Raw genomic sequence first — 20,337 nt, forward strand, 5'->3', positions numbered from 1 at the left:
AAGAGGGGAGAGAGGGGAGGGGGAGAGAGGGGAGGGGGAGAGGGGGGAGGGGGGGAAGGGGGAGGGGGGGGAGGGGGGGAAGGGGGAGGGGGGGAAGGGGGAGGGGGGAAGGGGGAGGGGGGGAGGGGGGGAAGGGGGAGGGGGGAGGGGGGGAGGGGGGAAGGGGGAGGGGGGGAGGGGGAGGGGGAGGGGGGAGGGGGGGAGGGGGGGAAGGGGGAGGGGGGGAGGGGGAGGGGGAGGGGGGGAGGGGGAGGGGGAGGGGGGGAGGGGGGGAGGGGGGGAGGGGAGGGGGAGGGAGGGGGAGGGAGGGGGAGAGGGAGGGGAGGGAGGAGGGGAGGGGGGAGGGAGGGGGAGGGAGGGGGGAGGGGGGGAGGGAGGGGGAGGGAGGGGGGGGGAGGGAGGGGGAGGGAGGGGGAGGGGGGGAGGGGAGGGGGAGGGGAGGGAGGGGGAGGGGGGGAGGGGAGGGGGAGGGGAGGGGGAGGGAGGGGAGGGGGAGGGAGGGGAGGGGGAGGGGAGGGGAGGGGGGAGAGGGGGAGGGAGGGGAGGGGGGAGAGGGGGAGGGAGGGGAGGGGGGAGAGGGGGAGGGAGGGGAGGGGGGAGAGGGGGAGGGAGGGGAGGGGGGAGAGGGGGAGGGAGGGGAGGGGGGAGGGGGAGGGGGGGAGAGGGAGGAGAGGGAGGGGAGGGGGGGAGGGGGGGAGAGGGAGGGGAGGGGGGAGGGGAGGGAGGGGACTCAGTATACAGCCCTGAGGGGCTCCTGTATTGAGAGTCAGAGGGTCAGAGGTGAGGGAGCCCATTCTTACAACCTGCTGGCGATCCGACAGGAAGTCCAAGATCCAGCTGCACAAGGCAGGGTGAAGGCCGAGTTCTCTGAGCTTCTTGTCGAGCCTGGATGGAGCTATGGTGTTGAATGCTGAACTGTAGTCCAAGAACAGCATTCTCACATAAACATCCTTCTTCTCCCAGACTGTAAGGATGGTATGTAGAGCAGTGGCTATTGCATAGTCTGCCGATCGGTTGTGTTGGTAGGTGAATTGTAGGGGGTAGCATGCTGCAGATGTAATCCTCGACCAGACTCTCAAAGCATTTGCTTATTATTGAGGTGAGTGCGACAGGACGCCAGTCGTTCAGGCATGTTACCTCGGTCTTTTTTGGTACAGGGACAATGGTGGATAATTTGAAGCAGGAGGGCACTCTACACTGGGAGAGGGAGAGATTGAAAATGTCTGTAAACACACCTGCCAGTTGTGCTGCGCACATCTTGAGTACTCGCCCCGGGATGCCGTCCGGTCCCGCAGCCTTGCGACTGTCCACTCGTTGGAAACATCTGCATACCACAGCCTCGGAGATGACCAGGTTGCAGGTTGTAGTGGTGGCTTTCCTCGGAGGCTCAGAGTTAGCGACACTGAACTGAGCATAAAAGCGATTGAGCTCGTCTGGGAAAGAGGCTGCAATGTTGGCGACACCACAACGTTTGGCTTTGAAGTCTGCGATGGTATGCAGCCCTCACCACAATTTACCCTAGTCAATTCACAGGACAATTTACAATAATCAATTAACCTACTAACTTGTAATTCTTTGGACTGTGGGAGGAAACTGGAGCACCCAGAGGAAACCCATGCAGTTACAAGGAGAATGTACAAACCCTTTACGGACAGTGCTGGAATTGAACACCAAACTCCGGAACACCCCAAGTTATAATAGTGTTGTGCTTACTGAGGCTTGCTAAGTACTTGTATTGTTTGCTGGCATTTTGGGGCAGCACAGGAACAGCGTCATTACCCAGATGATATACGGTCACACAGTAAGCAGGGGTGGATCGCTCAGGGTTGGAGGGCTTGCTCCTGGGAACTATTCACCCTAAACTGCGTGATTGCGTGACCATGCAGTCACAGGAATACTCGAGCACATAACATTATAATTTTATATAATGTTAATATAATGTGTGTAATCACTAGATTATGGGGTGTCAGGGAGGGGTAGCACCTCTGGTAGGGGAACATATTGCGTCCTTTTCGAGGTGGTTAGTTCGCCTTTGGTCCCCACCCAGCACTCAGCTCTCACCTGTGGCTCCCCGTAGCTGTTTGCATGCGACTGCAGCCACACCCTGGGTAACGGCTTCGACAAGCCGGCTAAACCAGGTGAGGGTAGCCGACGGCTCTCAAACTTTTGGTGAGATAGGGAGTTGTCTATCCCAGCACAGGAAGACAGACTCCGGCGGATTGAGTGCACGAGACCAATGGAAGGTCCAAAGGTCAAGAAGGCGGTCTCTGCAAGCGTTGTGGAACGTGTCAAGCAGGACAAGACACAGAAGATGTCCTCGTCATCCACTGCGCCTAGTCGTCTCGACTCTGTCTTGCCACTGGATCCAGATGGGAATTGGGAAGAGAGAGTGAGGCTGACGCTGCGCAACTCTCCCTCACTTAAATCCAAATCACGCGTTAGTCTCGACACCATCAATGGTGTCGAGGTCCTCATCGACAACAACGATGGACGAACAACAATCACTAGATAATAGATTTCCAGATAGTGAATTAAGAGAATGGCAAACTTTTGACTCTGATGCTATTGCAAAGTCAACCAGTTTTGAATTTGGAAAAGAAAATGTTCGACTGACAAAAAAATACTCAGCTATTATTATGAACTGCAATGAAAGTGTTGCCTCAAAAATATTGCAGCAGTACTATGATTTCAAATTTGTCATTTCTGAGAAAGGTAAGACTTGTCAATGAAGATGTTAACTGATATGTTGAACTACATGCTTAGAAATGAAGAACTGCCAATTCTTGTTGACATTGTTGGAACGTTTCAATCTCCTAGTGCTGACTATGAACATCTTATGAATTTGATCAAAAGTAAATCCAGATTAAGATGTATCTTTCATCTGGATACAAAATTAATCTGGACAGGGATTTTTAATAAAGGCAGATGAGAAAAAGTTCTACGAAATGTGAAAGATTTTCTTTGTATTGTATCTCATTGTGTTCTTCAATTAATAAATGAAATCAGAAGTATGTGGTTTTTCAATTTTCATTCTAAATATTCATAGTATAAACCATAGAACACTACAGCATAGAAAACAGGCCATTTGGCCCTTCTACTATTCCTCTAGTCCCATTGACCTGCACCCAGTCCATAACCCTCCAGGCCTCTCCCATCCGTGTATCTATCCAATTTATTCTTAAAACTTAAGAGTGAGCCTGTATTTACCACATCAGATGGCAGCTCGTTCCACACTCCCACCACTCTCTGAGTGAAGAAGTTCCCCCTAATGTTCCCTCTAAACCTTTCCCCTTTCACCCTAAAGCCATGTCCTCTTGTATTTATCTCTCCTAATCTAAGTGGAAAGAGCCTACTTGCATTTACTCTGCTATACCCCTTGTAACTTTGTAAACCTCAATCAAATCCCCCCTCATTCCTCTACGCTCCAAGGAATAAAGTCCTAACCTGTTCAATCTTTCCCTGTAACTCAACTCCTGAAGACCCGGCAACGTCCTAGTAAATCTTCTCTGCACTCTTTCAATCTTACTGATATCCTTCCTATAGTTAGGTGACCAGAACCGCACCAGAATATTACAAAAAAAAATTGAGTGCCAGAGTTTTCAGGCTGTGTAAAAATTTCCTGCTCAGAGCAATAGCTGGTCTATGTAGCTGTAAAAAAATTAGAGGAAACATTGTTCCTGGGCCTGGCTAAGATGGTCGTTCATGGGTACAGGCAGTGGGCGGTCAACCAAGCCACCTGCCTACCCCATTCTGACATGTCTATCCACGGCCTCCTCTACTGTAAAGATAAAGCCACACTCAGGTTGGAGGAACAACACTTTATATTCCGTCTGGGTAGCCTCCAACCTGATGGCATGAACATCGACTTCTCTAACTTCCGCTAATGCCCCACCTCCCCCTCATACCCCATCTGTTACTTATTTTTATGCACACATTCTTTCTCTCACTCTCCTTTTTCTCCCTCTGTCCCTCTGAATATACCCCTTGCCCATCCTCTGGGTCCCCCCCCTTGTCTTTCTTCCCAGACCTCCTGTCCCATGATCCTCTCGTATCCCTTTTGCCTATCACCTGTCCAGCTCTTGGCTCCATCCCTCCCCCTCCTGTCTTCTCCTATCATTTTGGATCTCCCCCTCCCCCTCCAACTTTCAAATCCCTTACTCACTCTTCCTTCAGTTAGTCCTGACGAAGGGTCTCGGCCTGAAACGTCGACTCTACCTCTTCCTAGAGATGCTGCCTGGCCTGCTGTGTTCACCAGCAACTTTTATCTGTGTTGCCTACCCCTCTTCTGGAGTTCAGCTCATGCCCAGGAGAAGCATACAGTTTCTATGGACACACTGGGGTGGGGGGGGGGGGTTCTGAGAATGGTATTCCCCTCCCCCTAGGAAGTGAGCATTTTGTAGATGATAGTAATCTTATTTTAATTTGAAATTGAAAATAGTATTGCATATCCCTGCAACACACACACACAAAATGCTGGAGGAACTCAGCATGCCAGGCAGCATCTATCAAAAAGAGTAAACAGTTGACGTTTTGGGCTGAGACCCTTCGGCAGGACTGGAGAAAAAAAGATGAGGAGTAGGTTTAAGAGGTAAGGGGAGGGGGCAGAGAAACACAAGGTGATAGGTGAAACTGGGAGGGGGAGGGATGAAGTAAAGAGCTGGGACGTTGATTGGTGAAAGAGATACAGGGCTGGAGAAGATGGAGTCTCATAGAAGAGGCCATGGAAAGAAGGAAAGGCGGGGGGAGGAACAGCAGAGGGAGGTGATGGGTGGGCAAGGAGATAAGGTGAGAGAGGGAAAAGGGGATGGGGAATGGTGAAGGGTTGGGGGTCATTACTGGAAGTTCAAGAAATCGATGTTCATGCCATCAGGTTGGAAGCTACCTAGACGGAATATCAGTTCAGTTTTCATTTATTGTCATTTATAAAATGCATGCATTAAAAAATGATACAACGTTCCTCCAGAATGATATCACAAGAAAACACAGGACAAACCAAGACTAAAACTAACAAAGCCACATAATTATAACATATAGTTACAACAGTGCAAAGCAATACCATAATTTGATAAAGAGCAGACCGCGGGCACGGTAAAAAGAAGCCTCAAAGTCCCGATAGGCTCATCATCTCACGCAGGCGGCAGAAGGGAGGAACTCTCCCTGCCATGAACCTCCAAGCGCCACCAACTTGCCGATGCAGCACCATTGGAAGCACCCAACCGCAGTGGACTCTGCGTCCAGCCGAAAACTTCGAGCCTCCGACCAGCCCTCCGAGCACCATCCTCTGCCGAGTGCTTCTACCCTGCCCCAGCCGCTGAGCAACAAGCAAAGCCGAGCACTTGGGGCCTTCCCCTCCGGAGATTCTGGATCACACAGTAGCAGCAGCAGCGAAACAGGCATTTCAGAAGTTTCACCAGATGTTCCTCCGTGCTCTCACATCTGTCTCCATCAAATCAGGATTGTGCACGGCACCCTACTTGACAAATAACAGACATCACCACCGGACTGGCCGCTGTGAGCTGCGTCACACCGCCATCTTCCTGCCAAGAGTCTAAGCTGCAAATCCCTGATCGTTTTGTGAGAGAATACATCTTTGTAGTTTTGTAAAATAAGCAAGCATCATTTAATAAGAGGCGGAGACTGACATCAAGTGTTGCTGGCAGATCATCGGCTTGGTAGAAGATGCCCTTTGGTCTGCCCAAGCCTCGTTGGTCCACCAGCACATCGAGATGTCCGTGGAGGAATGCTGACGATGGGCACATTCCAGGAAGCAGGAGTATATGCTGAAGGACAACCTAAAGCTTGGTGCAGCCACCACGTGGGCTCATTGGGGTCTATACACAGTACAGAATGCTTCTACTACTGGAGAGGAACTTTTGTTGTTCTAGAGCAATGTGGGGCAGCAGCAGGACTGCCGTTATTTGGTAGGAGATGGAACAAGGCTCACACTCTTAACCGACGGTGCAGGGCTAAAGCACTTCACCTACAGAACCTACAGAACAGGTAGATATAACACACATAAAAGTTGCTGGTGAACGCAGCAGGCCAGGCAGCATCTCTAGGAAGAGGTACAGTCGACGTTTCGGGCCGAGACCTTTTGTCAGGACTAACTGAAGGAAGAGCTAGTAAGAGATTTGGAAGTGGGAGGGGGAAGGGGAGATCCTAAATGAAAGGAGAAGACAGGAGGTGGAGGATGGAGCCAAGAGCTGGACAGGTGATTAGCAAAAGGGATATGAGAGGATCATGGGACAGGAGGCCCAGGGAGAAAGAAAAAGGGAAGGGGGGAACCCAGAGGATGGGCAAGGGGTATAGTGAGAGGGACAGAGGGGGAAAAAGGAGAGAGAGAAAAAGAATGTGTGTATATAAATAAATAACGAATGGGGTACGAGGGGGAGGTGGGGCATTAGTGGAAGTTTGAGAAGTCGATGTTCATGCCATTGGGTTGGAGGTTACCCAGATGGAATATAAGGTGTTGTTCCTCCAACCTGAGTGTGGCTTCATCTTGACAGTAGAGGAGGCCGTGGACAGACATATCAGAATGGGAATAGGACGTGGAATTAAAATGTGTGGCCACTGGGAGATCCTGCTTTCTCTGGCGGACAGAGCGTAGGTGTTCAGCAAAGCGGTCTCCCAGTCTGCGTTGGGTCTCGCCAATATATAGAAGGCCGCATTGGGAACACCGGACGCAGTATATCACCCCAGCCGACTCACAGGTGAAGTGTCGCCTCACCTGGAAGGAAGTTGCGTTCACCAGCAACTTTGATGTGTGTTGCTTGAATTTCCAGCATCTGCAGATTTCCTTGTTCCATCATTTTATATATATATATATATATATATGTGTGTGTATACACACAATCTTTTTTGTACCATCTTCCCTCTAGAATACTTCTTCCTCTTTGGGAAGTATTTATCCTCTGCCTTCCAAACTGCTTCCAGAAATCCCAGCCTTCGCTGCTCTGCCATCATCCCTGCCAGTGTTCTTTTCCAAGCAAAACTTGATTGTGATTCTGATCCTGAGAAAGAAGGGTAACTGGAGTTTGGAGGTCAAAAAGAGAAATAGAATTTGCACAGGTCACATGAGGCACCTAAGGGTGGTGTTCCAGAGGTTCAGAAATGGATTCTGTGAAGGCACCGCACCAAAGCCCAGATATGCTGCAATGGCATCTTCCAGCACTGCATAAACTGTTAGTACACCAATTAGTATAACAAATCAAACAAAGGTTTGGAAAGTTAAATAAAGCAGTGGTGAGGTCCCACAAAAGGGTCTCCATCCAAAACCTAGTCTGTCCATTTCCCCCCATAGATGCTGCCCGACCTGCTTCTATTTCAATCTAATTCCAGAATTTCAGTCACTGAGGATTTGGGTTGAACAGCTTCCCATCAGTCCACTTTGGAGGGAAGTTGGATGGAGATGAGGTGCAATAATGCAGCAAGAAAGACTGAGAAAAGTGTTGAGGCAATATTGCAGGCTTGTTTGACACAATCTTTCCTGAGAATAGTCCTGTCATACGGGCAGTGGTCAGTATCACAGAGTGGATGTTGTGATGGAGTAAGCGTAAGATGGAGACTAACATCTCTTCGCAACCTAATCAAGGAAGGAAATTTGGCCACCCTAAGTCTGAAGGAGCTACACCTAAAGTTTTCATATCAGCACTGGAGACACGTTCAAATCTTTGCATAGGAGGGGAATTTAAATAAATTAAGTAAATTTGTTTTTTTTTAAGTAATGAACTAAGGTGACACTCACAACACGCTGGAGGGAATCAGCAGGTCGGGCAGCATCCGTGGAAAAGATCAGTCGACGTTTCGGGCCGGAACCCTTCGTCAGGACAGAAACGTCGACTGATCTTTTCCACGGATGCTGCCAGACCTACTGAGTTCTTCCAGCGTGTTGTGAGTGTTGCTTTGACCCCAGCATCTGCAGATTATTTTGTGTTTATGAACTAAGGTGTGTGGGGAACTACTTCAGTACTGTAAAAATCCATCTGCCTTATTGCATGAGATCTGCTTCTTCACCAGGTGTCGATCTTCCCAAGTATAGGGTTCATTCCCAAGTGCTCCCTGAACCAGCCCAGAGACACAGCAGGCTCAGGTTTTCCAGCTGAAAGTGCTCTGTGGCAAAGGTGCAAAGGGCGTGAAGCGAATACAGGTAAGTCACAGAGCGGCTTTCATCTTCAAATTTTGGAACTGGTTCAGTGTGTTAAAGACCTTCCTCTGTCACTATATTGCAAACACCCAGAATGATCATGAAAGGATAGTTGTGGCTTTTGTACAACTCTGAGTGATAGATTGCTGAATGGATTACAATACTGTTTGTTGCATTCTCATTGAATTAATAACAGGTGGAAAAACGGAACAATGATGTTACCGTACAATATGGAAACGATATGACGCCAGCAAGCAATGCTGCTACCATCAACATCCTCAACATGGTCCACAAAACTGCTTCGTTCTCTTCTTTTACATCTTCTTTTTCTGTGGCTCTGGTACTGTTGGAGCCCGTGATCTACAGCTTGATGGAGTGTTTTCGGGCCGATTTGAGGCTCGGGAGGCAAGTGGCATCCTCGCGGCCAGTTAGCTTGGAGACGTGGTGTGAGCCCATCATTGACTCCATTTCTCGCCAATTAAAGCACCGAGGAAGATTGGAAACATCGAGGCGAGTCTGGAAGGCGAGCGTGTATTCAGTGTTGTGTACCAGCTTCTCGCTGGCTGCTGCCAGAGAAGGTGCTTGTGTGTAACAGTCCCTCCCCCTGCTCCCGAAGGAAGGCCCCTGCATTTGAATGATCTCTCTTTTTCCCTTGATGCTATTGGAGGATAGTGCCAGAGAGGGACCTGTTGCTGTGGTTTGTGGGATAACGAGCAGCAACTGAGTCAGTGTTAATTAACATATAGGAGCAGAATTAGACCATTTGGCCCATTGAGTCTGCTCCACCATTTCATCATGGCTGATCCATTTTCCATTTATAAATCAGAGCATTGAGTATAAGAGTTGGGATGTAATGTTGAAATTGTACAAGGCATTGGTGAGGCCAACTTTGGAATATTGTGTACAGTTCTGGTCACCAAATTATAGGAAAGATGTCATCAAAACAGAGAGAGTACAGAGGAGATTTACTAGAATATTACCTGGGTTTCATCTCCTAAGTTACAGAGAAAGGTTGAACAAGTTGGGTCTTTATTCTTTGGTATGTAGAAGGTTGAGGGGGGACTTGATAGAGGTATTTAAAATTATGAGGGGGATAGATAGAGTTGATGTGGATAGGCTTTTTCCATTGAGAGTAGGGGAGATTCAAACAAGAGGACATGAGTTGAGAGTTAAAGGGAAAAAGTTTAGGGGTAACATGAGGGGAAACTTCTTTACTCAGAGAGTGGTAGCTGCGTGGAACGAGCTTCCAGTAGAAGTGGTTGAGGCAGGTTCGATGTTGTCATTTAAAGTTAAATTGGACAGCTATATGGACAGGAAAGGAATGGAGGTTTATGGGCTGAGTGCAGGTCAGTGGGACTAGGTGAGAGTAAGAGTTCGGCACGGACTAGAAGGGCCGAGGTGGGCCGACAGTGACCATCACTGGGTTCTGGCAAACTAGCAACAGAGGAGCGGAAGGCAGTCTGGACAGGGCCAATGATCTTAACCTGTTCTTTAACAGATTTGACAGTGTGGCCCTTGTCCATCCCACACAGGAGCCATCTGCTGTTGGCCCCCAACACATATTCCACTCTCCCCTCCCACCCCTCCTCACAGTCCCCCACCCTGCTCTCATGATTATACCCCTTCCCCACACGAAACCACCACGGTGGGCTTCACAGCTGAACAGGTGAGAAGACTGCTGAAACGTCTCAACCCAAGCAAGGCTGCAGGACCGGATGGTGTCAGTACCAGGGTGCTCAAAGCCTGTGCCCCTCAGCTGTGTGGAGAACTTTGCCATGTATTCAACCTGAGCCTGAGGCTCCAGAGGGTTCCTGTACTGTGGAAAACGTCCTGCCTCGTCCCTGTGCCGAAGATGCCGCGCCCCAGTGGCCTCAATGACTACAGACCGGTGGCATTGACCTCCCACATCATGAAGACCCTGGAGAGACTTGTTCTGGAGCTGCTCCGGCCTATGGTCAGGCCACACCTAGATCCCCTTAGTTCGCCTACCAGCCCTGACTAGGAGTTGAGGATGCCATCGTCAACCTGCTGAACCATGTCTACGCCCACCTGGACAAGCCAGCGAGCACTGTGAGGGTCATGTTTTTTGACTTCTCCAGTGCGTTCAACACTATCCGCCCTGCTCTGCTGGGGGAGAAGCTGACAGCGATGCAGGTGGATGCTTTCCTGGTATCATGGATTCTTGATTACCTGACTGGCAGACCACAGTACGTGTGCTTGCAACACTGTGTGTCCAACAGAGTGATCAGCAGCACTGGGGCTCCACAGGGGACTGTCTTGTCTCCCTTTCTCTTCACCATTTACACCTTGGACTTCAACTACTGCACAGAGTCTTGTCATCTTCAGAAGTTTTCGGACTCTGCCATAGTTGGATGCATCAGCAAGGGAGATGAGGCTGTGTACAGGGCTACAATAGGAAACTTTGTCACATGGTGTGAGCAGAATTATCTGCAGCTTAATGTGAAAAAGACTAAGGAGCTGGTGGTAGACCTGAGGAGAGCTAAGGTACTGGTGACCCCTGTTTCCATCCAGGGGGTCAGTGTGGACATGGTGGAGGATTACAAATACCTGGGGATACGAATTGACAATAAACTGCACTGGTCAAAGAACACTGAGGCTGTCTACAAGAAGGGTCAGAGCCGTCTCTATTTCCTGAGGAGACTGAGGTCCTTTAACATCTGCCGGACGATGCTGAGGATGTTCTATGAGTCTGTGGTGGCCAGTGCTATCATGTTTGCTGTTGTGTGCTGGGGCAGCAGGCTGAGCGTGGCAGACACCAACAGAATCAACAAACTCATTCGTAAGGCCAGTGATGTTGTGGGGATGGAACTGGACTCTCTCACGGTGGTGTCTGAAAAGAGAATGCTGTCCAAGCTGCATGCCATCTTGGTCAATGTCTCCCATGCACTACATAATGTACTGGTTGGGCACAGGAGTACATTCAGCCAGAGACTCATTCCACCGAGATGCAGCACAGAGCATCATAGGAAGTTATTCTTGCCTGTGGCCATCAAACTTTACAACTCCTCCCTTGGAGGGTCAGACATCCTGAGCCAATAGGCTGGTCCTGGACTTATTTCATAATTTACATATTACTATTTAACTATTTATGGTTCTATTACTATTTATTATTTATGGAGCAACTGTAACGAAAAACAATTTCCCCCGGGATTAATAAAGTATGACTATGACTACTATGACTATGACTATATGGTTATATTTCAGCCCCAATTTTCTGCCTTCTCCCCATATCCTTTCATGTCCTGACTAATCAAGAATTTATCAACCTCTGCCTTAATTATACCCAATGACTTGGCCTCCACAGCCATCTGATGCAATGAATTCCACAAATTCTCCAGTCTGGCTAAGGAAATTTCAATTCATCTCCATTCTAAAAGAACGTCTCTCTATTCTGAGGCTGGTGTCAAACGGTATCGGTCTCTGCCGTTCCTTTGCATTCATCAGATGTGTAAAGAGGGAGAGCCTGGTACATGGGCAGCAGCTTGCTCTCCATATCGTACTGCCCTGGCTTGCGTATCCAGACAGCGAGGACTCAACATCCATGGTCGACCCCGGCCAGCGGAGCCCTCACAATGCCAGGGAGGGGGGACAGGAATCTGAAGACTCACACTTAGTGTTTTAGGAACAACTTCTTCCCCTCTGCCAACAGATTTCTGAATGAACCATGAACACAACCTCACTTTTTGCGCTGCTTATTTATTTTATAAATATTTCTTATTTGTAACTTAGTAATTTTTGATATATATATTGCACTGTACTGCTGCCACAAAGCTACACGTTCAATGTCAGTGACGATAGACCTGATTTTGATCTGGATGATGGCACATACGACTCGGCAAAGTTCCCTCAGTGAGTCAGCTGGGATTTTTGGAATGGGGATTGAACCTACAAACCCTCTGACTCAGCAGTGGGGCTCTGTGAAAGACAGAGAGGAGGAGTGTGTCATACAGGCACAGGGAGTACATACAAACTATTGCAGGGAATCAAACTCCGATGAATAATGACTGGCGCCGTACAGTGTTAAAATCACTGCAATGCTAATATGCGTGCTCCTGCTAGAACTGCTTGGCCTATGCTCCGGGTTGAACACAGGGTTGAACCTTGACCTGGGGGGGGCTGCAAATGTGGTGTTTGCACGTTCTTCCTGGAACCTCGGGAGCATCCCTTGGGTGCTCCTGTTTCCTCCCACGCCCTAAAGATGTGTGGATCGGTTGGTTAATTACCACATAAATTGTGTGTCATTGAGAGGTGGAAACCGAAGGAAATGTTAGAATAAAATGAGTTAGGAGAGGATTAGTGTAAAAGTGGTCATATTTACGTACTGTTTACATATTAGGTGTTTGTGATTCACCACAATCCACATTTGCCACCCCAAATACATTACTACAATGGAGAACAGAAAATCCCAGAAATACTCAGCACACCTGACAGCATCTGTGAAGATTATCTCTTGTTTCTTTCTCCTCAGAAGCTGCTTGACCTGATGATCATTTCCAAACCCCTTCTCAGATTTAATTTCAGATTTCAGACATCTGCAGGCGGCTTTTCTATGTAGGATTTCGTGGACCCTTTCATTACAACTTCCACCGAGGGGCGCCAGATAATTGTAATAATAATAATAATAATAATAAAACAGCAGACAGTTTCTTCTGAGAATAAATCCGGATTTGGTCTCCCACCTGCGGGGAAAGGAGGAGGGAAACGCATCTGGGAGTTTCCAACAATACCATATGTGGATATCGGAAACAGAGACGTCACCCGGGCTTTCCGCTCGCTGAAATGACTTGGCGCCGCATCCGCCCGGGCCATATATGGGGATAAAGCGAGCGAGGCAAAATGCGGGGCTCTGCAATAAAGTTGAAAGACAGGCATATAGTGTGAGAAACAGCCGAGTTTAATATTCACCGGCTGAAAAGTAATAACAACAGGATAAATTGGGAGTGGGGAGTATTAGACATGTTTGAATGAGCGAGAGAACAGTAAATACGTTTTAATAACCCCGAATCTTGGTTTATGAAGCAACTTCTGACTGTTTTAAAACCCCTCATGCTAACTGCGAATAAAGTTGGTAACGACGGCCAACAGCAGAAACGGGCAAGTTAGTAAACATCAGCGCAATAAGAGGAAGGCGGGACATCCTGTTCAATGTCCGGTGGAGGGTAGGGGAAGTGGTGACGGGACAGGGGTGTGGAGTACCGAGGGGGTTGGAAACTACATAAAGGAAGGTCCCTCCCCGCGGGCCAGTGATTGAAGAAACGGCGAGGAAGAGGGAAGTGGAGAGGTTTGGTTGGGACTGTCAAGTTTCTCTCTGTTCTCCTCCCGATTGAAAAGTCTTATTTAAGGTGTTCCAGCACTCCCTCCTCTCTCGTTCCCAGTAACTCCACAAGTCGTTTTGTTATTCTGCTTGTTCCACGGGTCCCGTCTGCCCTATCGCTTCCAGCCCATGGATTTGAAAGCGGAGGCTCAGCGTGTGATGGCCGTGGCGTTGGGCAAGATGTACAGCTGCCGGCTACAAAGGGGCGGTGCTCGCCTCCACCGAAGCTTGCTGTTGTCGCTGGTGCTCAGGGGAGCCCAGGATGTCTACCTCGGCCTCAGAACCGCCCGGCTGCCGGCGCAGGAGGAGCCGGCCGCCGCCGTAATGGAGGTGCAGGGCGAAGTCCGAGGAGCCGACTCGGCGGAAAGTCCGGCGCAAGGTATCGAGCTGATGGACTGTTCGGCGCAACCCCTCGCTACCGCGGAAAGCCCGGCGCAAAGAATCGAACCGGCGGAGCTGGGCAACTCGGCGGCCGGGACCGAGTCGCAGGGGGTTTCCGGGCGATGTATCCAGTCGGGACAGTATGAGCAGCCCGCGACGCCCGAGCCGGCTCTCCGAGAGGGTCGGAAACTAGCCGAACACCGGGCGGAAAGGGGCAGGAAGCGGACGAAAGGCTGCCCTGAGCCCGAGGGACTCCCAACCAAGCGGGCCAGGCTGGAGGAGCAGGAGGAGAGAGAGGCGAGCCCTCCGTCTCACGTCCTGGCTTCCAGCCTCGGGACGGGACTGCAGCTCAAAGTCAAAGAGTCACAGGGACCACCGATCTGGCGGGACAGAGTGCTGGGCGAGTTGTCCATGTGGGTCCGACCCATCGTGGCTTACTGAGAGGCGGTAAACCTCGAGCAGGTTTTGGCTCGGAAACTGACCGGAGCTTTTGGCAAAGGAGCTTGCCCTGAAATCCAGACGAGGCAACTCCCTGCTGGCCGAGAGATCCGCCCATCTGGCCGTGCTGAGTCGCCCTTAAAGGTGTCTGAACAGCGAAGAAAGTGTAATCACAGGCTTAAGCTGAAGACAAAGACTGCATTGGAAAGATTATGGTGCCTCGAGCCCAGAAGAGACCAGACCAATTAGTATCATGTTGCACAGCGGCAGGATTCTCTGAATAATCCTGACTTGTTATAACTCAGCTTGTCCTTCCAATCGTCAACAGACTGATCTCGTTATTTGTTTAAAGTCTACGTGCGTGTGTGTGTGCGAGAGAGACAGAGGAACCCGCTCATTAGCTGTGGGCGACATGAGTCACGCACATTGAACTTGTTACACCTCATTGCGTCAGAAGGTAACTTATATGGAAGTCGGAAATATATTTTTAAAATTCAGGACTTGTTTGGCATTGAGTGTCACGCACCATCCTTTTAAAGACTTATTTTACACTTCAAACTTGATGGTATTGTTACCTCAGAAGTTAAATTCTGCATACTTGAAATGTAGTTGTAAAATTTTAAAGTTGAAACAGACCAATAAAAATGATTTTTTTAAATTAAAAGCTAGTTCTCACTGATTCTATTAACGCTTTAAAGCTCTGTTACTAAAATGGTTCTAAGGCAGGGATTTCTGCTTCAAGGTTAGGTGGAAGCTGTTAGTCAAAGGCAGACAGATTGATAATATGTACAACATTAGATAAGGTGAACTAGGGAGAAGTCCTCCAAGGAAAGGGAGTAATTGAACACTGGAGGGAGGGACTTGCTGATGTAATCCTCCCTGGTGTTGCTGATAGCTGGAAACGCCTTGGCTCCCTGTCTCCTGGGCAAGCGAGCAGGAAACCGGCCTCCTTCCTGCTTCCCGAGACTAGAGCGGTGAAGCGGGACACCTGTCACTTGGAAAGGAAGTCACTTTCCGACATCAGGCAGTAATTTTGCAGGCTGGCGACCTGCATTGACAGGCGATGGGCGCCTAACAAGCTCCACACGTGGTATTAAGAATGAGTTGGGGGGACTTTGCAGCATAATTATTGTGGGCAACCAACAGGAATTCTGCAGATGCTGGAAATTCAAGCCACACGCATCAAAGTTGCTGGTGAAGGCAGCAGGCCAGGCAGCATCTCTAGGAAGAGGTACAGTCGACGTTTCAGGCCGAGACGCTTCGTCACCAGCAACTTTGATGTGTGTAATTATTGTGGGGCTATTTTCGGACTTCTCTCCCAGCTTCTTGATGGTGGATCAGCTTCGGCTACGGATTGGGGGGAGGATTGGAGAACAATAGCATAGTGGTTAGCCAGCGACCTGGGTTCAGTTTCTGCTGCTGTCTAAGGAGTTTGCACGCTCTGTCGTTGACCGTGTGGGTCTCCTCCCGCATTCCAGAGACCTATCGATTAGTAGGCTAATTGGTCAGTATGGATTTGCTGGACAGAAGGGCCTGTTATTGTACTTTATCTCAAAATAAAATGAATGTCTTTATTTTTCACGGGGGGGGGTTGTGGTAGGAAGAAACCTCTGATTGTATAGCCCCCCCCCCCACAGCACCGCATTGAGATGCACCAGTTATCTGTCCAAATATTTTGACAACATGGCTCCCAGCTACTTACTGACCCTCCACATCACCAGATTGGGGAGAAAAGGTAACTGATAGGTGGGTCTTGCTGAGGGGGTCTTGTTCAGCTAACTGTGCTACAGGGAGATACGGGACGGGTCAGTCATAGCATTATAACTGGAGTGTGAGAGGTGACTTAATTCCTGTGATAGAATAAAGACTTGAAGCAGTTATTATCTAACCAGTTAAACATCTGCATCTGGTCAGGATTTGCTATATAAATAACAATAAAATGTTATAGATGAATTGTTAAGAAACTAAGTTATTTTCAGTTTCTGGAGGATAAAAAATAATTTTGCCAGATATGTGCAGTTCCTCTGAATTTGACTGGAAGAGCTGCCCTCCGGAGTTTGGGACAGCAGGGGTACTCTGAGAATCGGTAATGAAGCCCTGAAGAAGTTTAGATGCACCATTGTAGTGGTTGAAGAGGTCTAAGGTCTGAGGTTCTGCTTTAGCCTCGTGTCTCACGGGCTCTGTGTTTCCTGGTCAGCAAAGATGTGTGTTGGATCAAAGCGGGGGTCAATGCTCAATGTGGTACACACACACACACACTGCTGGAGGTCTCAGCAGGTCAGGCAGCATGTATGGAGGAAATGGACAGTTGATGCTTCAGGCTGAGACCCTTCATCAGGGCCTGGTCTGAAATGTTCCCTTTGTAGATGCTGCCTGACTTTGAACACAATATTACAGCACAGTACCGGTCCTTCAGCCCATGATGTTGTGCCAACCTTTAAACCTACTCCAGGATCAATCTAATCCTTCTCTCCGATGTAGCCTCCGTTATTTCCATCCTCCACGTTCCTACGCAAGAGTTCTTAATTCCCCCTAATGTATCTACCTCTACCACACCCTTGACAGGGCGTTCCGTGCACCCACCACTCTGTGTAAATTACTTGCCTCTGACATTCTTTTCCTCTCCCACCCTGACATTTTCCTCCAAACACCCAAAATTGTACCCTCTATACTTGCTGAGTTCCTCCAGCTTTTTGTATGTGTTGCTCAAAGATGACAGCATCTGCAGGATCTCCTGTCTAAGCACTAAGAGCATGTGATTTTATACCTTCCTAGTTCCTGCAGAGGCTTTGAACTTTCAAAATCTGAACTCAATACAGTCTTCAATTTCAGTTCTCCACGGATGTCCCTGAAACTAAACACTACCCACTACCCCGTTGTGATTTGGAATTATTTACTTTTTGCTTCTTACCAAGAAAATCTGCTCCAATTTCCCACTCTGTGCCTTATGTAAATATTTGTTTTCCTTTCAGCATCTTGATAACCTTCCATGAACTGTTCTGAGGAACTGCAGAGCTCTTTAGTGAGCCAACTGAAAGACATTTGCATCCAGAAGTGGGATCAGACTTGTAGGCATTAGGAGTATAGTCAATATTATCAATGGCATAATTACAATCTGCAGACATCATTATGTTCACTAACTGCTGTAAAATCTCATCTGGTTGTTCAGGGAAGTTTGCTGTTCTTAACCAGTTTTCCAGTTAACCAGCTATTCCAATTCCAAACCTCTTTAACTGCTTCTGAAATGGCCAGTTCACAGTCACTTAATAAGTGCCCACCTGTGCCGTGAGAGGTTAAACTAGACAAGAACTAGGTGGGACATCTCTGAACAGTATATGAATGTTCATGGCTCAAGATTGATGAGCTAATTTAGGCCAAGGGAATACTTCCCTCCCCACTCTGACCATTGAGTTGGTGCATTTCCAGCAAGTTAGAGACAAATGTTGCTGGACCTGGGTAATGAAACCATATGCACATCATGACGCAGAAATCAGGTCCCAGCACAGCTGATTCGGGACTTGGATCAGTACAGCACAAGAACAGGATTTTCAGATCAGATATACTGGCGAGACCCGACGCAGACTGGGAGACCGCTTTGCTGAACACCTACGCTCTGTCCGCCAGAGAAAGCAGGATCTCCCAGTGGCCACACATTTTAATTCCACATCCCATTCCCATTCTCACATGTCTATCCACGGCCTCCTCTGCTGTAAAGATGAAGCCACACTCAGGTTGGAGGAATAACACCTTATATTCCGTCTGGGTAGCCTCCAACCTGATGGCATGAACATCGACTTCTCTAACTTCCGCTAATGCCCCACCTCCCCCTCGTACCCCATCTGTTACTTATTTTCATACACACATTCTTTCTCTCTCTCTCCTTTTACTCCCTCTGTCCCTCTGAATATACCCCTTGCCCATCCTCTGGGTCCCCCCCGCCTTGTCTTTCTTCCCGGACCTCCTGTCCCCATGATCCTCTCGTATCCCTTTTGCCAATCACCTGTCCAGCTCTTGGCTCCATCCCTCCCCCTCCTGTCTTCTCCTATCATTTTGGATCTCCCCCTCCCCCTCCCACTTTCAAATCCCTTACTCACTCTTCCTTCAGTTAGTCCTGATGAAAGGTCTCGGCCTGAAATGTCGACTGCACCTCTTCCTAGAGATGCTGCCTGGCCTGCTGCGTTCACCAGCAACTTTGATGTGTTGTTTTCAGATCATGATGACACCTAATCCCTTCTGTCTGCACATGGTCTATATAATAAATCCAACTCTTCCCCTCCCACCATCCCCATTTCTGCATATTCATGTGATTATCTGAGAGCTCTTAAATGCCTCCAGCTCCTTCGAACTTATCCCCTCACCTGAAATGCCCTCTAATGTGGACATTTGCACTCTGGTAAACGTATACCAGCTGTCTACTCTATCTATGTTGTTGTTCCTTCTCACGCCTTGTGGCCTGTCAGGTGGCACTTTTGCCATTTCCATGGCATTCGACTGTTTTTTATGAGCCAGCTTGACGCACAACCCAGCACGGATGGAAAGCACGCAAGGAGCCAGCTGGCTTTGAACTCGGGACCGTTCACCTCAGAGTCCACTGCTGAAGACACTACACCACTGACTGGCTACTCTATCTATGCCCCTCATAGTTTTATAAGGTCTCCCTTCAACCTCTTGCTACTCTGGCGAAAACAACCTAGTTTGTCCAACTCTCCTTGTAGCACATGCCCTCTAATCCAGCCAGCACCCCCTTCTGCACCCTCTCCAAAGATTAAACATCCTTTATATAATAGGGAGGTGAGAAATGAATACAATTATAATAATCATTTAGACCGAATTAATCACAGGAAAGTTGGCAAATATTTCATAAAATTACGAATGGCCCAATCAGGTGAAGGCAATTCGTGTCATCATAATTGGCTGACTCCTTCCTGAAACAGCCATCCAATCGGATGCACTCACCCGGCTAATTTCCCCTTACCCCTGTGAAAGATGGCGATGTGGATGAGGCCATGAATCAAAACCAAATCATTTCAGAAATGTTGCCCCATCTTCTGACTCACAAGTTGAATAACATCTGACCAGGATCTAATTTTGGCCCATGACTAATGATATGGGCGGAGGAAACGGCTGACATATTGATCGTTTTTGAGACTTATACTTGTGGTAACTATCCAGAAACATAAAAGTGTAAAATGCATTCAAGTATCAACGTGTGGCCTTGAGGAAACAAATTGGCATGGCAATGGCACGCAGGAACAGAAAGAGCCAGATGGACATCAAGTCCACTCTACAGTCAAAGTAGTTCAAGGTCCTTTTCCTTATCCCCATGTACCCTCGTAGCTGTCAAACATTTATCAATACTCAGGTTTAAAATTAACACTTGACTTGACCACAGTTTGTGTTTGTAGAAGAGAGTTCAAAAGTTTGACCACTGTATACAGAAGTATTTCTAAACCTTGCTCTTGAGTGGCCTGTCTGGAACTTTTTGATTCTGCTCTCTGGCCTCAGACTTCCTGGCTAATGGAAGGAGGGTCTCTCCAACTACTCAAGTCAACCTTCTTTAGTATCTTGAAAGCCTCTGTCCAACTCATTCCCACTGCCCCAACACCATTTGGATTCAAGGCAATTACAACCCCAGTTTCTGGAGTTTCACCTCATGATAGAACCCCAGCGGCCCCGGTGTTGTTCTGATGAATCTGCACCACATTCACTCCAGCACGGTACGCCCTTCCCAAGCTGTGGTGCCCAAAAACAGTACTCGATGTGTGGTTCAGTCAGGGCTGTGTCTCACTTGGTATAACATAACCTTAGTCACCAAGTAATGCAGCATAGAACCAAACTCTTCAGCCCATCTCATCAATGCCGACTATGGTGCCCACCTAGATAGTCCCGTTTGCCTGTGTTTCTTTTTAAATCTTTTTATTGAATTAGTACACAAAAGGTAAAAGATATAGCAACCAATACATTAAGATATAAATATACAAGTAATATTAATACAAAAAAATGCAAACAACATAAGTGAGTTTTAAAATAACAAGGTAAT

General features: G+C 48.3%; 1 protein-coding gene across 1 annotated transcript; it reads left to right on the forward strand.

Moving 5' to 3' along the window:
* The first annotated feature begins 13,397 nt into the window (after window positions 1-13,397).
* On the forward strand, window positions 13,398-14,961 carry LOC140191030 (uncharacterized). The gene has a single exon (XM_072248076.1). It carries the CDS (start codon window positions 13,608-13,610, stop codon window positions 14,298-14,300), a length of 693 nt encoding a protein of 230 aa, XP_072104177.1. The 5' UTR covers window positions 13,398-13,607; the 3' UTR covers window positions 14,301-14,961.
* The last annotated feature ends 5,376 nt before the right edge of the window (window positions 14,962-20,337 follow it).

Source organism: Mobula birostris, chromosome 32 (assembly GCF_030028105.1).
Source record: "Mobula birostris isolate sMobBir1 chromosome 32, sMobBir1.hap1, whole genome shotgun sequence".
In the NCBI taxonomy this organism is placed as follows: domain Eukaryota; kingdom Metazoa; phylum Chordata; class Chondrichthyes; order Myliobatiformes; family Myliobatidae; genus Mobula; species Mobula birostris.